This window comes from Phocoena sinus, chromosome 7 (genome assembly GCF_008692025.1).
Source record: "Phocoena sinus isolate mPhoSin1 chromosome 7, mPhoSin1.pri, whole genome shotgun sequence".
Taxonomy (NCBI): domain Eukaryota; kingdom Metazoa; phylum Chordata; class Mammalia; order Artiodactyla; family Phocoenidae; genus Phocoena; species Phocoena sinus.
In genome coordinates this window covers 89,766,557-89,780,250 of record NC_045769.1, presented here as the reverse complement: position 1 = coordinate 89,780,250, position 13,694 = coordinate 89,766,557, and the positions used below count along the sequence as shown (strand labels likewise).

Below are 13,694 nucleotides of genomic sequence, written 5' to 3'. Positions count from 1 at the left end.
ACAACACACTGAGTTTTTCTATAATGGGGAAAAAAAAATGGAGTGGTAGTTGGAGAGAAATACAGTTTTAAAGGAGGTTGTTTTGCAGCCTCTTTACTACATCCTTGTATACTGATGGAAATGATCCAGAAGAAAAGAATATCTTGATAATTCAAGGAATAAAGAAGACAATTGTCTGAGTCTAACTCTTGTACAGGTGAGAGAAGGTGATACTGATGCACAGAGGCTGGGATTGGCCTTAGATAGGATCAAAGTCAGTTTGTTCTTCAATTCCAATAAGAGAAGGATGAAGTGATTAGCTCTAGATTCAAATAGATTGGTAGATGTAGTTCAGGATGAAAAAGTTCTCTTTTGACGGCTTCTGTTTTCTCAGGGGAATATGAAACAAGACCATCATCTTAGAATAAGGAGGAAGGAGGCAGACATCTGAAAATTCATTATCTAGAGGTGGAAAAGGGAAAGGTCATTTAATCTATTTCACTGTTTTCTGACAGGGCTGCCAACAGATGTAAACAGATAACCTATATTTAAGATCACAATCTTCTACTTTGCTATTAAAAAAAGACTAGTTCTAAATACTCAATGGTGATTATATACCAAACTTTTAGCTACTTTACTAGATATATATCCCTTGTAATTTGATGGTATGTTCTAAACCTCTAAAGTCTGTTAAGATATAATTCATCTAATAACTTGGCAAGTATTATTTTTCATGGAAAGCAAAGATGGAGGCTGTGTGAGGCCTAGTGCGAAGAAGAAATGCTCACACACATTTAAAAATGCATTCAATACAATGGATTTTTTCTTCTCAGGACTAAAATGACGTTAAGCAGCTTGACTAGGGAGAATATGCAGAATATTTATCATCAAAGTCAAGGGCAAATATGAACTCTGGGGGAAGAGTGCTCAAGAGACATTCTCTAACTGCTGTTATTACATTGTCGACTGCAACTGATACAGGGGATGCCTTGAAAACTCTCTGAAAAACAAATTTCCCTTATTAGAAAAAAAAAATTTTTTTTTCTGTCAGGTTTTAAGCTTAGGTTTTCTGAGGATTTCAATAGCACTATACTTACACTTTTCTCAAACAAAACAATAGAAAAATTATACATCCATGCGTAATCTTAAACCATTTGTAATTTCTATGAATTTAAATGTGCCTCATTTCTTTTTGTTTTTCATTATATTTGTCCAATTTTAAGACAAAGAAAGGAAGTTAACTGTAGAACATGACATGATCTATTACATATTTTATATGGAGGATTTAAATATTAGTTCAATCAATAGCTATTCTATAAAAAAATACAATGATAGAAATTTGTACTTATATATTGTGTCATTTGTGAAAACAAAGTTTACTGATTGTCAAATCTAGAGCCCATAAATGTCGCCATGTAATTCTTAATATCCAAATAAAGACATCTGCAGCTAGATTGCAGCTAAGATGTTAAGTGGTAAAGAAAATGGAAGACATGCATTTTTTCTGTGTCTAATATTCTTTTAGACTATGGGTAAATCAAAGGTGTCATGACACATAAAACACATGACAGGTAGGACTGTTATCAATCTTGCAAATTTGTTGCTGGAAAAAAGATTTAAGATATCAAGAAAGGTGTTAGACTGTGAAACTGATGTCTTCCAGGAAACAAAAAATCAAAAACTTAAAAAGAAAAATTTTAAAACCCAGCAAAAACAGACATAGAATATTCATGAGGAGTTTTATACCTCAATACTGGCAAACTCATTAACAGTTGTGTGGTTAGAAAAAAAAGTGTGATGCTTAATTTGGGTAATGGAAATTCCATTAGAAATCCTTGCCCTGTCCTGTCATGGAATGTGAATTCCAACTGAGCAAAGGGCCAGAGAAGATATAGGGTAGGAGTACTCTAAAAAATAGAAAAATACTTTCAATGGCCAGGCCACGTTATCAAAGGGAGTTGTGAAGCTCTAGTATTTGTACAGAACAGAGGCTTAGGATATACTGCCTGATTGCAGGTGGTGTCGCTTATTCTCCAGCTATACTTGCACAGCAAACACGCACGCGGACTGCATGTCTGTCTGAGGAGGGACTGGTTGAGGGAGCACATTTATGGAGATTATGCAGAGCTCCCCAGCCAATTTTGATGTCTCTACTACAGCAAAGGCAGCTTGAACCCTAAATAACATGATGAAACTGGCAAAAACAAAACAAACAAAAAAACCCCAAAAAACAACCATTACCCTTCGAATCTCTTGCAGCCTTTTGACTTTCCTTTTTTTGATCCTCAATATCCCAATACCCTTATTCTGCTTCCTGAATGTTTAGGAAATTGCTTGCAGCATCCAACAAGCATTTACCCAGCACATACTCTGTTCCAGGCACTGAGCTACTTCTCTGTCACTTACCACTTACCATAGTGTACATCATTTCCTCCAGGCATATGTGACTGAGTAAAAAATGACAAATCTGGATTTCTATTCTGGTGCTGGTCTACTAGGCTTGCTCCTAGCTCAGAGCTTCTCATACACCATCATATCATCAAGTGTCATTCACAGTTATGCCTCAATGAAATGACAAACTGTGCAGGAACTAGACCTTTGGACTATCTAAAAAGAGTAAAAACTCTAAATAGTGAATCTTCACGTTGTCAAGACATGATCACATATCATTGTGTGGGAAGCCATTCTTAGCCAGATGGTAGACTGAAACAGATCTGATCCATAGTTTCTTAAGTTATCAACGTCACTAAGACTTAATATGTTACTCTTCCTACGAACACTTAAATTTTAACATGGAGTGTTTCTTTTAAAAAGAAAAACAAGGCAATTATACTTTAATAACTGAATTCCAAGCATCACAAGTGGCTAATTAGTATGATACTCTGAGCAGGGGCTCTTCCCTTTTTTTTTTTTTTTAATTCCCAGGCTTGTCCCTTTTTATACAAGTACCAGTCTATTCTATTCTCCCTATGAGCAGAGCCAGCCTTGACAGAAAACCATGGATGATTCCTCCAACCTTCCAAAAGGACATTTTAAACTATTTATTAGTAGATGATAATAGAGATTAGAAGTAGGAGCCATAGGAAGTTATATTTTGTTTTATTTCTCTATCTTTCTCTTTTTCTTTCTTTCCTTCCTTCTTTCTTTAAATTGCAGCAAAGAAAGTATTATGAAAACACTCTCTAACACTGTTTGGAGGTGTGCTTCTATGGATTACACAGGGATTATAATTTGTATTTCTTACAGGTAAGAGTTCCATCGCCTAAAAAGTCTCCCCTTACCCTCGCCCAAATCAGTGAACAGCAAAGCATAAGCTGTAATAGAATCTCAAAGTTATTTAATGGACTCTCTTCTCTCATTACTCTGGTTGCTCTGCGGCAAAAAGGTGTACTCTCTCTCATATGGTACCATTTAATGTGGTGACTCAACAATGATGAGCATAGAATTATTTAGTGCTCTTTATTTTGCTACTACTTTGATGAAATCAATAGAGGCTTATAGGTTCCATAGAACTGAATGCTGGGGTACATGCCTGCCTTAAGCAAGTGGTTAGGACACTGAAAAGTATAGTCCAAGGAGCCTGAATTTATCAGTTCATTCAAAATTGCCAACAGTTCATAAATTAAACACCCTTAGCTATTATTTTTACTCTCACAGGTTCTGCATGAGCCCACTGTCAATCCTGGGTGCTCACATTTAACACATACTTCTATAACAAAATCAGTCTAAATCAGTTAAAAGAAAGTAAGCTAAATTAAAAAACAAAAAAAAAAACCTTTTCATTTTCAGATTTGATGTCATTATTAGAACTCTAATTTTGAAAAATGTAAAAATATACAGGATGCTTTACTGGATACCTATAGATGCTTGACAGTTACTTTAAAACATCTTTTTTCAAATGACAAGTCCTAACATTTAATTGAAAAATGACTAGTTTTTAACGTGTGTCCCATTCCAAAGTTATGAACAATCCATCATGACATTCACATTCTAGCATGCTTCCTACTACCCAGTAATACCAAGTATGAATGAAGTTATTATTTTTTTTTACATATACTGAGAGTTCTGTAGATTTTCTTCCATTTGGAAATCACCTATTTTGATGTCACACGGATAGGACTAGATTACCTTTGAAATTTTCCCAACTTTGAAACACTTGATTCTATATTTCAGTAGTCAGGGGAAAATCTTACTCAGTGTAGAAAAGAATTTGTCTGTACTACATGAATTATCAAGAACGAAAAGGCCTCCTGCCTAACATTAATCTCTTCTCCCAACTGCCACAGGGCCTAAAATCCCCTCCCCCTACTAGAGGTATTTCTTAAAGGTACTCTTAGGGCTTATAAATTTTACTTGGATTTGGTCATTATACTACAAAAGAAGACTAATCAATTAACTTAAATTCATTTTCCTATTTACTATCAATTGTCACATTGAAAATAAGATCCCACAGGCAAGCTTCGGGGTGACTAGTTGGGGAGCAACTATGATATTATTATTATTATTTTTTGTGGTACGCAGGCCTCTCACTGCTGTGGCCTCTCCCATTGCGGAGCACAGCCTCCGGACGCGCAGGCTCAGCGGCCATGGCTCACGGGCCCAGCCGCACTGCGGCATGTGGGATCTTCCCGGACCGGGGCACGAACCCGCGTCCCCTGCATCGGCAGGTGGACTCTCAACCACTGCGCCACCAGGGAAGCCCCATGATATTATTTTGTGCTGAACTAGTTCATCACCTTAGAAGCAGCTTCCCAACCAACTGACTCTGCCACCCTCTGCCTTCACATAAAAGGCTACCTTTCCTAGGAACTTTTATTTTCCCATCTATTATCTAGTAAGGTCTTTGTAGAACTTTCCCCTTGTGTGCAGTTCTAGCTGTCCACTGTATCCTCTGGGTCTGATATATTTATGTTGCATTTTCTGTCTAAAGTCTAGGGATCTTTTACAAACATCTACTGTTTGGGGTCAGCCCATTCTAACCTTTCCCTAATTTCACACAATCCCAGCTTCTGGAATCCCTTGAACTCTGGCTTTACTTGGAGGGAAAGTCAGGTTCCAGAATCCAGTAGGGTAAAATTTTAAAGGAAGAAAAAAAGAGGTGCTAATCTAAGCAGCAGGTAATGGAAAAGAGGAAAGTCAAAGCCTGAAGACAAATGGGGTTTACTTTATAACTTTTTTCTAGCACCCTTCAGTCACAGCAATACCACAGTAAATAAAATTGCCACAGAAAAATTTAAAGCTAATATATTAAATGGAATTTTAATACATTTAATCCAATGGAAGCAAAAAATCCTCCTGTACATTTCTTACAAACATGAGAAAACTAAAGCAAAACTGATCGGTTTTTTTTGAATTATACAAATGCATTGTTCAAATATCCATGTGACCTTTAGAACTAGTCAGTATATGTTACAGACTTGTACTCATTTACTATATTACTGATTTTCCTAAAACTACAAACCACAGGAACGTTCCCATGAAAACTGTGTATTGTTCTAACTATGTGTGCCAATAGTCATCAAGCCAACCACTAGAGGTGAAGGCATTTACATGTATTCCATTATCAATGCTAGAATCATCAAATCATGTACCATCCCTCTGACTACATTCAAAGATGCAGCACTATATCATGTACCATCCCTCTTTGACTACATTCTCTTTTCGTCAGAAACCCTTCTGTGTAGAAAGAGAGGAAGTGCTTCTCTGTATAGGGTTTATTACATTACACTCTCCCTGTGTATTCACAGCAATATTGTGTGGATCAATAGAAGGAACTGCAAAGAAAAAGCCTTCCACGTCTTTAATCCGTTGATATATTAAATCAGAACTCTCAGTGGTGGAAAAAAAGAGGAACAGATAACTTGACCTAATTTTTCTAGAGGATTGCCCCTGAAAAATAAATAGGGCTTCATAAACCAAGTCAGCAATTGAAAAAAAAATAAACTAAGAAGTAAAAGAGTTCCTTTCTTGGTAATTTTCTATACAAATACGTTTTGTAAATAATTAAACATACTATCTCGGAGAAATAGTTGAAATTATAACACGAGGTTACGATGTAAAGGGAAACAGCAGCAGCTTGCAGAGCAAATCCAATGCTTTGCTCAATTTGGTTTCAGGAAAGAGAATCCCATCCCATGCCTAACTTTCCAATTGCTAATAAAAGGGAGTAGAGGACACTCACTAATTTATCAAAACTTCATAATTTGAAAAGGCAGGAAATGAAACCAGATTTGGAGGAACTGAGAAGATGCCAGATGGAATACCATGTATAATATCTTCCTATATTATTCCCAAGCTAATTCAGTTCGCACATACACACACACACACAAACAACAAAAAATTAGTGTTATCCTATCATTACCAGCACCTCAAGGCTATTTCATTAGCAAATCAACAATATTTACTGAGAGTGTACTAAGACGGCACACTATGTAGAAACAGTGGGCTTTATTTGCAGATAAGAGGTAAAGGGAAGGCAGTTTTGAAACACGAAATTCAAATACTTAAGAGGAGAACACTCATTGTAGTAATCTTAATTAGAAAGAAAAATTAATTCCTTCTTTTTCCTTCCTTCCTTCCTTCATTCCTCCCTCCCTCCTTCCTTCCCTCAATCTCTCCCATCCTTCCACAAATATTCACTGAGTACCTATATGTTCCAGGCAATGGTCAGAACTGAGTATATAACAGCAAACAAAACTGACAAGTTCTGTACTTTCATAATGATTATATTATGCTGGGTAAATCTGATGATACACAGATACATAAATATGTTCATTTCAAATGGCAGTGCTATAAAGAAAACTAAAAAGTCATGTAGTGATAGAATAGGTATGAATAATAAGTATAGTTGGGAAATAAGATTGTGATGGAGACAGTACACACCCTTAAATAGAATGGTCAGAGAAGGTCATTCTGAATGTTGCCATTCTAGCCAAGACTTGAATGATAAAAATGTGACTATCATAGGGAAAAGCATTGCAGGCAGATCAAACAGCAAGTGAAAAGACCTCAAGAGCAAAGTGGCTGAAGGAAAAGGAAACCAGTATGGCTGGGGTGTGATAAAAGGAGTAGTAGGAGATGAGATGGAAAGGTAAATGGTACTAGTCCGTTAGCCCTTAGAGGCCCTGTGAGAAGTTTGGGTTTTATTCTCAACCTGAGGGAAAACTATTGGGAGATTTTAAGCAAAATAACGACATGGCTTGGTTTATATTCTAGCAGATTAACTATTATGTGAAATATGAATTTTAGAGGGAAAGCAGAGGCTCACAGAAACCAGTGAGGAATCTATTATACAGTCCAGGAGAGAGGTGGGTAATTCAAATCAATTAATCCATTCCTTTTGAACAGGTTTTTGTTCATTAGAAACTTCCTGTAATGGAAGGAGTTTTGTAGTGATCAGTGACAACTAAAAGAACTTCTCTGGCTTTCTAAGGATGGATCATTTCCTTAAAATGAAGAAAAAAATCTATTTCTTCAAAGTCCATATTGCTCTACTATATACATTTCTAATGAAAAGAACTGCAAATAGGAAATAAATTCTGGAAGGACCAAAAATTAGATAACTTGGGCTTCCCTGGTGGCGCAGTGGTTGAGAGTCCGCCTGCCGATGCAGGGGACACGGGTTCGTGCCCCGGTCCGGGAAGATCCCACATGCCGCGGAGCGGCTGGGCCCGTGAGCCATGGCCGCTGAGCCTGCGCGTCCGGAGCCTGTGCTCCACAACGCGAGAGGCCACAACAGTGAGAGGCCCGCGTACCGCTAAAAAAAAAAAAAAAAAAAAAAAATTAGATAACTTACCAGTTTTGGCTTTGCAGGATCTGTTGTCTGGCTGCATTATGTAGCCCTCCACACAACTACAAGCATACGATCCGTACGTATTTATGCAGGTCTGGCTGCATGTACCATAAACAGCACATTCATCTTGATCTAAAAGGTAAATTAACATCATTTCTAAGCAGATTTATTGTTGTGCATTTTTTTTCTCCCTGAAGAAAACATTTTTTCCAAACTTTGGAAGGAGGCTATTAAAAAAAGCGAGAAAGAGCCAACTCCAATACATCTTTTCAAAACCACACTAACTGAACATAAAGTTCAGTGTCGTTTTAATAGTTACGGAGATACAAGATCAAGCTTAACACCAAATCTTTTACTTTAAAAGATAATTTATTTGCATTTTTGATGCGTAGGCTAAAAGTCCTTGGATATTTGTGCAAAGGTATAAAATGCACTCCAATGAATATTTGCTGAAAAGTTCTAGTGTTTACGACACTGGCTTTTTCAGGATCTTGACAAAGAATTAGACTGGCAACACGATTTTCAATGAACAGATTAAATAAAAGTTCTGAGCTAAGCAATGTAAACCACCCTCACTAAATCAAAAGGAGGAAACTATCAAGTACTGTTGCAAGCAGAAATTTTATCTTAATTAATTTTTATTTTAATACCTATGGCCCTCCTCCTATTTTTTCCCTACTTCCACTCACAATACTTTTTTCCTCCAGCACCTTGTTCAAGTCTCTGTAAGCAGCAGGTATTTAATGATTCTTAACCAACCGGGCAAATTAAAAAAAAAAAAGCTCTGCCAGCTAATAATTTAGACAAATGTGTATTCAGTCTGTCCTGTGTACCAAGCACTATACGAATTCCTGAAGAAACCAAAATTTATAAAACATGATTTCAACCTCTAGGTGAAACAAGTCTAGTGATAGAGAATTTCATTTCTATGCATTTCCTTATAATAGAGTCATACTCTAGTTATAATAGAAACACAGAGAAGTAAATGAACCTGCTTGGAATTGAAGGGAAAATGTGAAGGCTGCATATTGAGTTGAGTTTAAAGGATGATTTAGATTTCCTCAGACTAAATAAAAAGGGATCAGATGGAAAGAGGTGTTCCAGTTAAACAAAACAGCATGTGAAAAGCCATTGGGATGACACAGCAGGGATTTCAAAAAAGTATAAGGAGTCAGGTGGAGTAAGGGTGTATAAGAGGAAATGGTAAGAGATGATGTTGGGAAAATAGTTTTGGGATGGGATAATGAAGTTATTTGTATGCTAAACTAAAGTGCTGTACATTATACATAGGCACTGGAAAGCATTAATTAGATGAGCTTTATGATCAACTTTGTATTTTAAAACTAAACAAAGTCACGAAAAATGGATTGGTGAATATGGAGAAGAGAACCTGGAAAATTAGCTGTGTGCTAATTTCACACAAGAAATTGTATTTTGAAGGCATAATATTTTGAACAATGACAGTAGCAGTGGGAATGGAGAAGAGGGAATGGACTCAAATGTTTAAGAAATAGAATAGATAATGTGAAGTTTGACTGGATATGATAGAAGTGAATGATGGTCTAATTTTATGAGAAGTGTAGATTACAGTTGAGGTATCATGGGAGGAAAAAATGAGTTTGATTTGGATGTGTTAAATTTGAGGTATCTGTAGAGCATCCTTCAGTAAACATTTAATAAGTAGTTGGAAATATGGAACCAATAATATAAGGTGAGATCGGTCTTGGAGTATTTGAGAGTCAATAGCATATGGATAATAGATTAAAAAAATAGGAGAGGGTTAGATCCCACAGAGAGAAAGGGAAAGTCGGGAAAGCTTAGCTATAGAAAAATACCTTAGGATACCAATATGAAAAAGGCCGGCAAGAGAGAGGAGTCCATGAGCCTCCTTTGAAGGATGTTAAGAGGATTAAACTGCTTGGGTATAATAAGAATATATATTTGGTCTTTATCCTCTGTTTCTGACACAGAGTTCAGTTACCTTGTAATTTTCTGAGCTATAGGAGTATCTTTTGTTATTTCTAACGAGCCCTGTGAAATACACTAGAGTCTATGCTAATGAGGTGGCTCAGGGTGGGGCTACTAGATATTCTCAGAATGGGACTGGTCTCCAAAAAGATCAAACAGGTGACTTAGAGGGTGGGAACTCTCAACCCCATCCTCTGACCCCCCAAGCTAAGAAAGGAGTTGACTAAGGAAAAGCAAAAGATGGCTAAGTAGCCAAGGAATCATTTAAATTGGGAAACTATGCATTTCTATGACATTTATTTGCATTTCTCTCCGATATTTTTTAGCTTCGTGTAATAGCCTGCATTTATAGACAGTTTGTTTGAAGTAAGTAGCTTTGGGGATAGGAAGAATAGTATTTGGAGTGAAGGCCACAGTGATAATGTGAAATTAAATCTTGAATTTGATAAAGTCCAGCCCCTAGTGGCAGAAATGATGATTCGTATCCATAATATTTTCACCGATTTTTTTCATCTTTACTATTATTGGTTCCTATTTTAGTTTTTCTGATATGTGATTATGCTACACAGGAGAGCAATATGAATAATGATTTCTTTTGTTCTTTCTCCTCAGTCAGAATGCACTGTTCTGACATTGATGTAACTCCACAAAATTGGCTGCAAAGAAACAGGCATGTCATCACTTGTAGCGCTATCTTCTTTCTTCCTTTAAGGACAGAGAATATCCTGGAAATTCCTTCAGGAAAGCGTAAATGATGCTCAGACCTGGCCATCCAGGAGTGCAGAGAAAGTAAAAAAATCTCCTCTTCTATTGGTGAACTTCCATTAAAAATTGCTGTGTATTTGCTTACTAATATTCAACAGAAGAAAGTGATTATGATGATTTTTACAGATTTAAAAGAGAGATTCAGGAGAAAGAGATTCATGTAAAAGGAGCTGAAAATCCTGACACCTATAGGAGTGAGGTATAGCAAAAGAGTGAAAAGGATACAGGTAAGTATATTGGCCTACCTTGTGTGAATGGCAGGTGTTGTTTTGAACTTGAAATTGCGTGCATGTCCAGAGGTACTACTTATATCTGGCAGACTCTGTGATTGTAAGGGGTCTACTGTTGACAAATCTGAGTTTTTTCATAAAGTCTGAACTTCTGTGTGCAACCTTCTGATTTTAAAATGTTGGTTTAAGAATAATGTCAGTCAAATAAAATATACCAGTTTGGTCCCCCTATAGTCAGATTATGTAGCCTTTGGGTCTGAAAAACATTTAATAATACATATTTTTATAATATTTGTATTATGCAGAAAATGAAAACACCACAAACTGAAAATTTAAGCCCGATGTACATTATAAACCAATGAGCCTCTCTAGGATAAGAATAAGTGGGCTCTGGAGATCTGTGTTTTAGTCCCAAGTCTTTTACTAAAAAGATGTACAGACTTAACTAAGTCACTTAATTTTTCAGGGTCTCACTTTTCTCACTTTTGTCATGAGGATTTAAAAAAATATTCTCTGAGGATTTTTTTCAACTTTAAGATTCTATTTTTAAGGTAAAAGTTATAATATTAAAGCAAAGGGTTAAAGTAATCAGCAAAGTACCAATTTCTTTGGAAAATATTCTGTTTATTAGTGGTGCTGGTAACACAGATATTCCTCAATTTTATACACAGATTCTATATTCAATGTTTTCTATATATAGATTCTAAATACCATATAAAATAATGTATTGTTTATATTGTGGATATATATATACACAAACATATAATATTATGTATATGTATATATATTTGGATTCAAAATAATGAAGAAATAACCTAAAATAGTTCAGTATGGCAGAGTAGAGTCATTTTGGAAAGTAAACATTTGGTGTAGAACGTTCACAAAAATGAAAATTAGGACATTAAAAAATAAATATTTTATATTCATCATTATTGCATTGGTCAAATATCAATCACCAGAATTACCAATGCAAAAGTTGTAAAGAACATTACATGACTATTATGAACTTAGTAGATAACAAATGTCTACTACACTGCAGCTATATAACAGACATAAACTATTTAGGAGGTTAAAATAATTAAATCCAAAATTTGAGTGACTGACCAAAACACATCCCATTGCTGACATGTCCCATGTCTGTCATTACTGCAATATGAATTGAAAATTGATTTGTAACCATATAATATCACTTATATGTGGAATCTAAAATATGACACAAATGAACCTATCTACAAAACAGGAACAGACTCAGACACAGAGAACAGACTTGTGGTTGCCAAGCTGGGGGGAAAGGAGGGAGAGGGATGGACTGGGAGTTTGGGGTTGGTAGATGCAAGCTATTACATTTAGAATGGATAAGGTCCTACTGTACAGCACAGGGAACTATATCCAATCTCCTGGGATAAACCATCATGGAAAAGAATATATAAATCAATGTCTGTGTGTGTATAACTGAGTCACTTTGCTGTACAGCAGAGATTGGCACAGCATTATTAATCAACTACACTTCAATCAAAAAAGGAAAGAAAATTGATTTGTATAAATGCTTATCTAATGTTTCTATATGTGGTTTTTGGGGGAGAGCCAACTTTTAACTCTCAAGAGACAAAAAATAAAGTGGACATAAACACTGTGTGGAACACATGGTAGGTGCTTGAGGATATTTTATTAAATTTCTGTTAATTAAGCCTCTGTTAAAATAAAATTGAGTAGAATTACATGTCATAATTACCTTTACAGCTTCTTCCATCTTCTTTTATTTCAAATCCATCCTCACAGTAACACATTGTACTATTTCTGACCATGGCACATTTATACTGACAATTCAACTGCTGGCAACTGGGCAACAGTTCTGTAGAGGAAAAGCAAAGATATTATGTCTATATAACTGTGCACACACACATACTACTTAAATTTAAACGTTAATATTTACTCAGTGCATAACCATAATAATACAGCTTTGATTGGTTTCCTAGAAAGTTTCTATGATTGGTTGACAGAACAAAACAATATCTATTCCCTCTAAAATATGTTGGCTTGCATCTGTTTGAAGTATTGTTAATAAAAATTTCAGATCAATCTGTTCAGTCTTTCACTTTTTCCCTTATTACGTACATTCAAAGGCACAAATCCTTTCAAATTCTGGTAAATTATTTCAAGAGGAAAAATGTCAACTCAGTGGTTGATTTCACCATTTATGCCTTTCTTATCTGACACATCCATTGATATTCTGTATTTTGAGGGCTTGTTTTGACTTACTAATCCATGTATAACCTTTGAAGCAGGTGGCAAAATATTAGACAACTACTGGACATAATATATTTCATAAATCTAAACCCTTTTAGAACAAAAACAGTGAAGCCAAAGTTAGCAAAACCTTAGAGCAAATTAGGATTCAGTATGATAAATGCATGAAATACAGATGAAGTGACAGAGGCATATTCATTTCACAAATAATTTCTAACAGGAATAAGATTTGCTAAACAAGAAAAATTACGGAGAGAATGTATGACTGATTGTGGTGTCTGAAAATAGGGATATTAATGGGTCATGACAATTTCCTTTTTTCCCCTGGGGAGAAAAATAAGGGTTTTAAAGATCAAGGTTAAATGATTCAAAATAAATTGATATTTGCCACAAATTTAGCTGGTGCTTCAGAAATATTTTAACTTTTAATAAAGATATATGAAAGTCCAGTGTGGAAAAGGACAGCTAGAATACTCCAAACTGAAAATTTGATGTTTTACTAAAAAATTAATTCTCTCTAGTATTTTCTTAGCCCAATTGCTTTTAAACTCTTTCATGAAACTATCAATATTTTATGTATCTCCTCTTCTTAAAACTTTAAATCTCCTTCATAATGGTCACCCACATATGATGATCTTGCTTCCTACTTCCCTGAGAAAATTGAAGCTATTGAAAGAAATTTTCCACAGATTTATGCTTCACATTTTACCCAC

At 35.6% G+C, this 13,694-nt stretch overlaps 1 protein-coding gene across 1 annotated transcript in view; it reads right to left on the bottom strand.

Annotated features, from left to right (window-relative positions):
* LRP1B (LDL receptor related protein 1B) overlaps window positions 1–13,694 on the bottom strand; it is a 1,461,391-nt gene that overhangs the window by 941,054 nt on the left and 506,643 nt on the right. Inside the window, 2 exon segments of the mRNA XM_032636635.1 lie at window positions 7,775–7,903; window positions 12,467–12,586. Coding sequence (XP_032492526.1) covers window positions 7,775–7,903; window positions 12,467–12,586 — 249 coding nt within the window.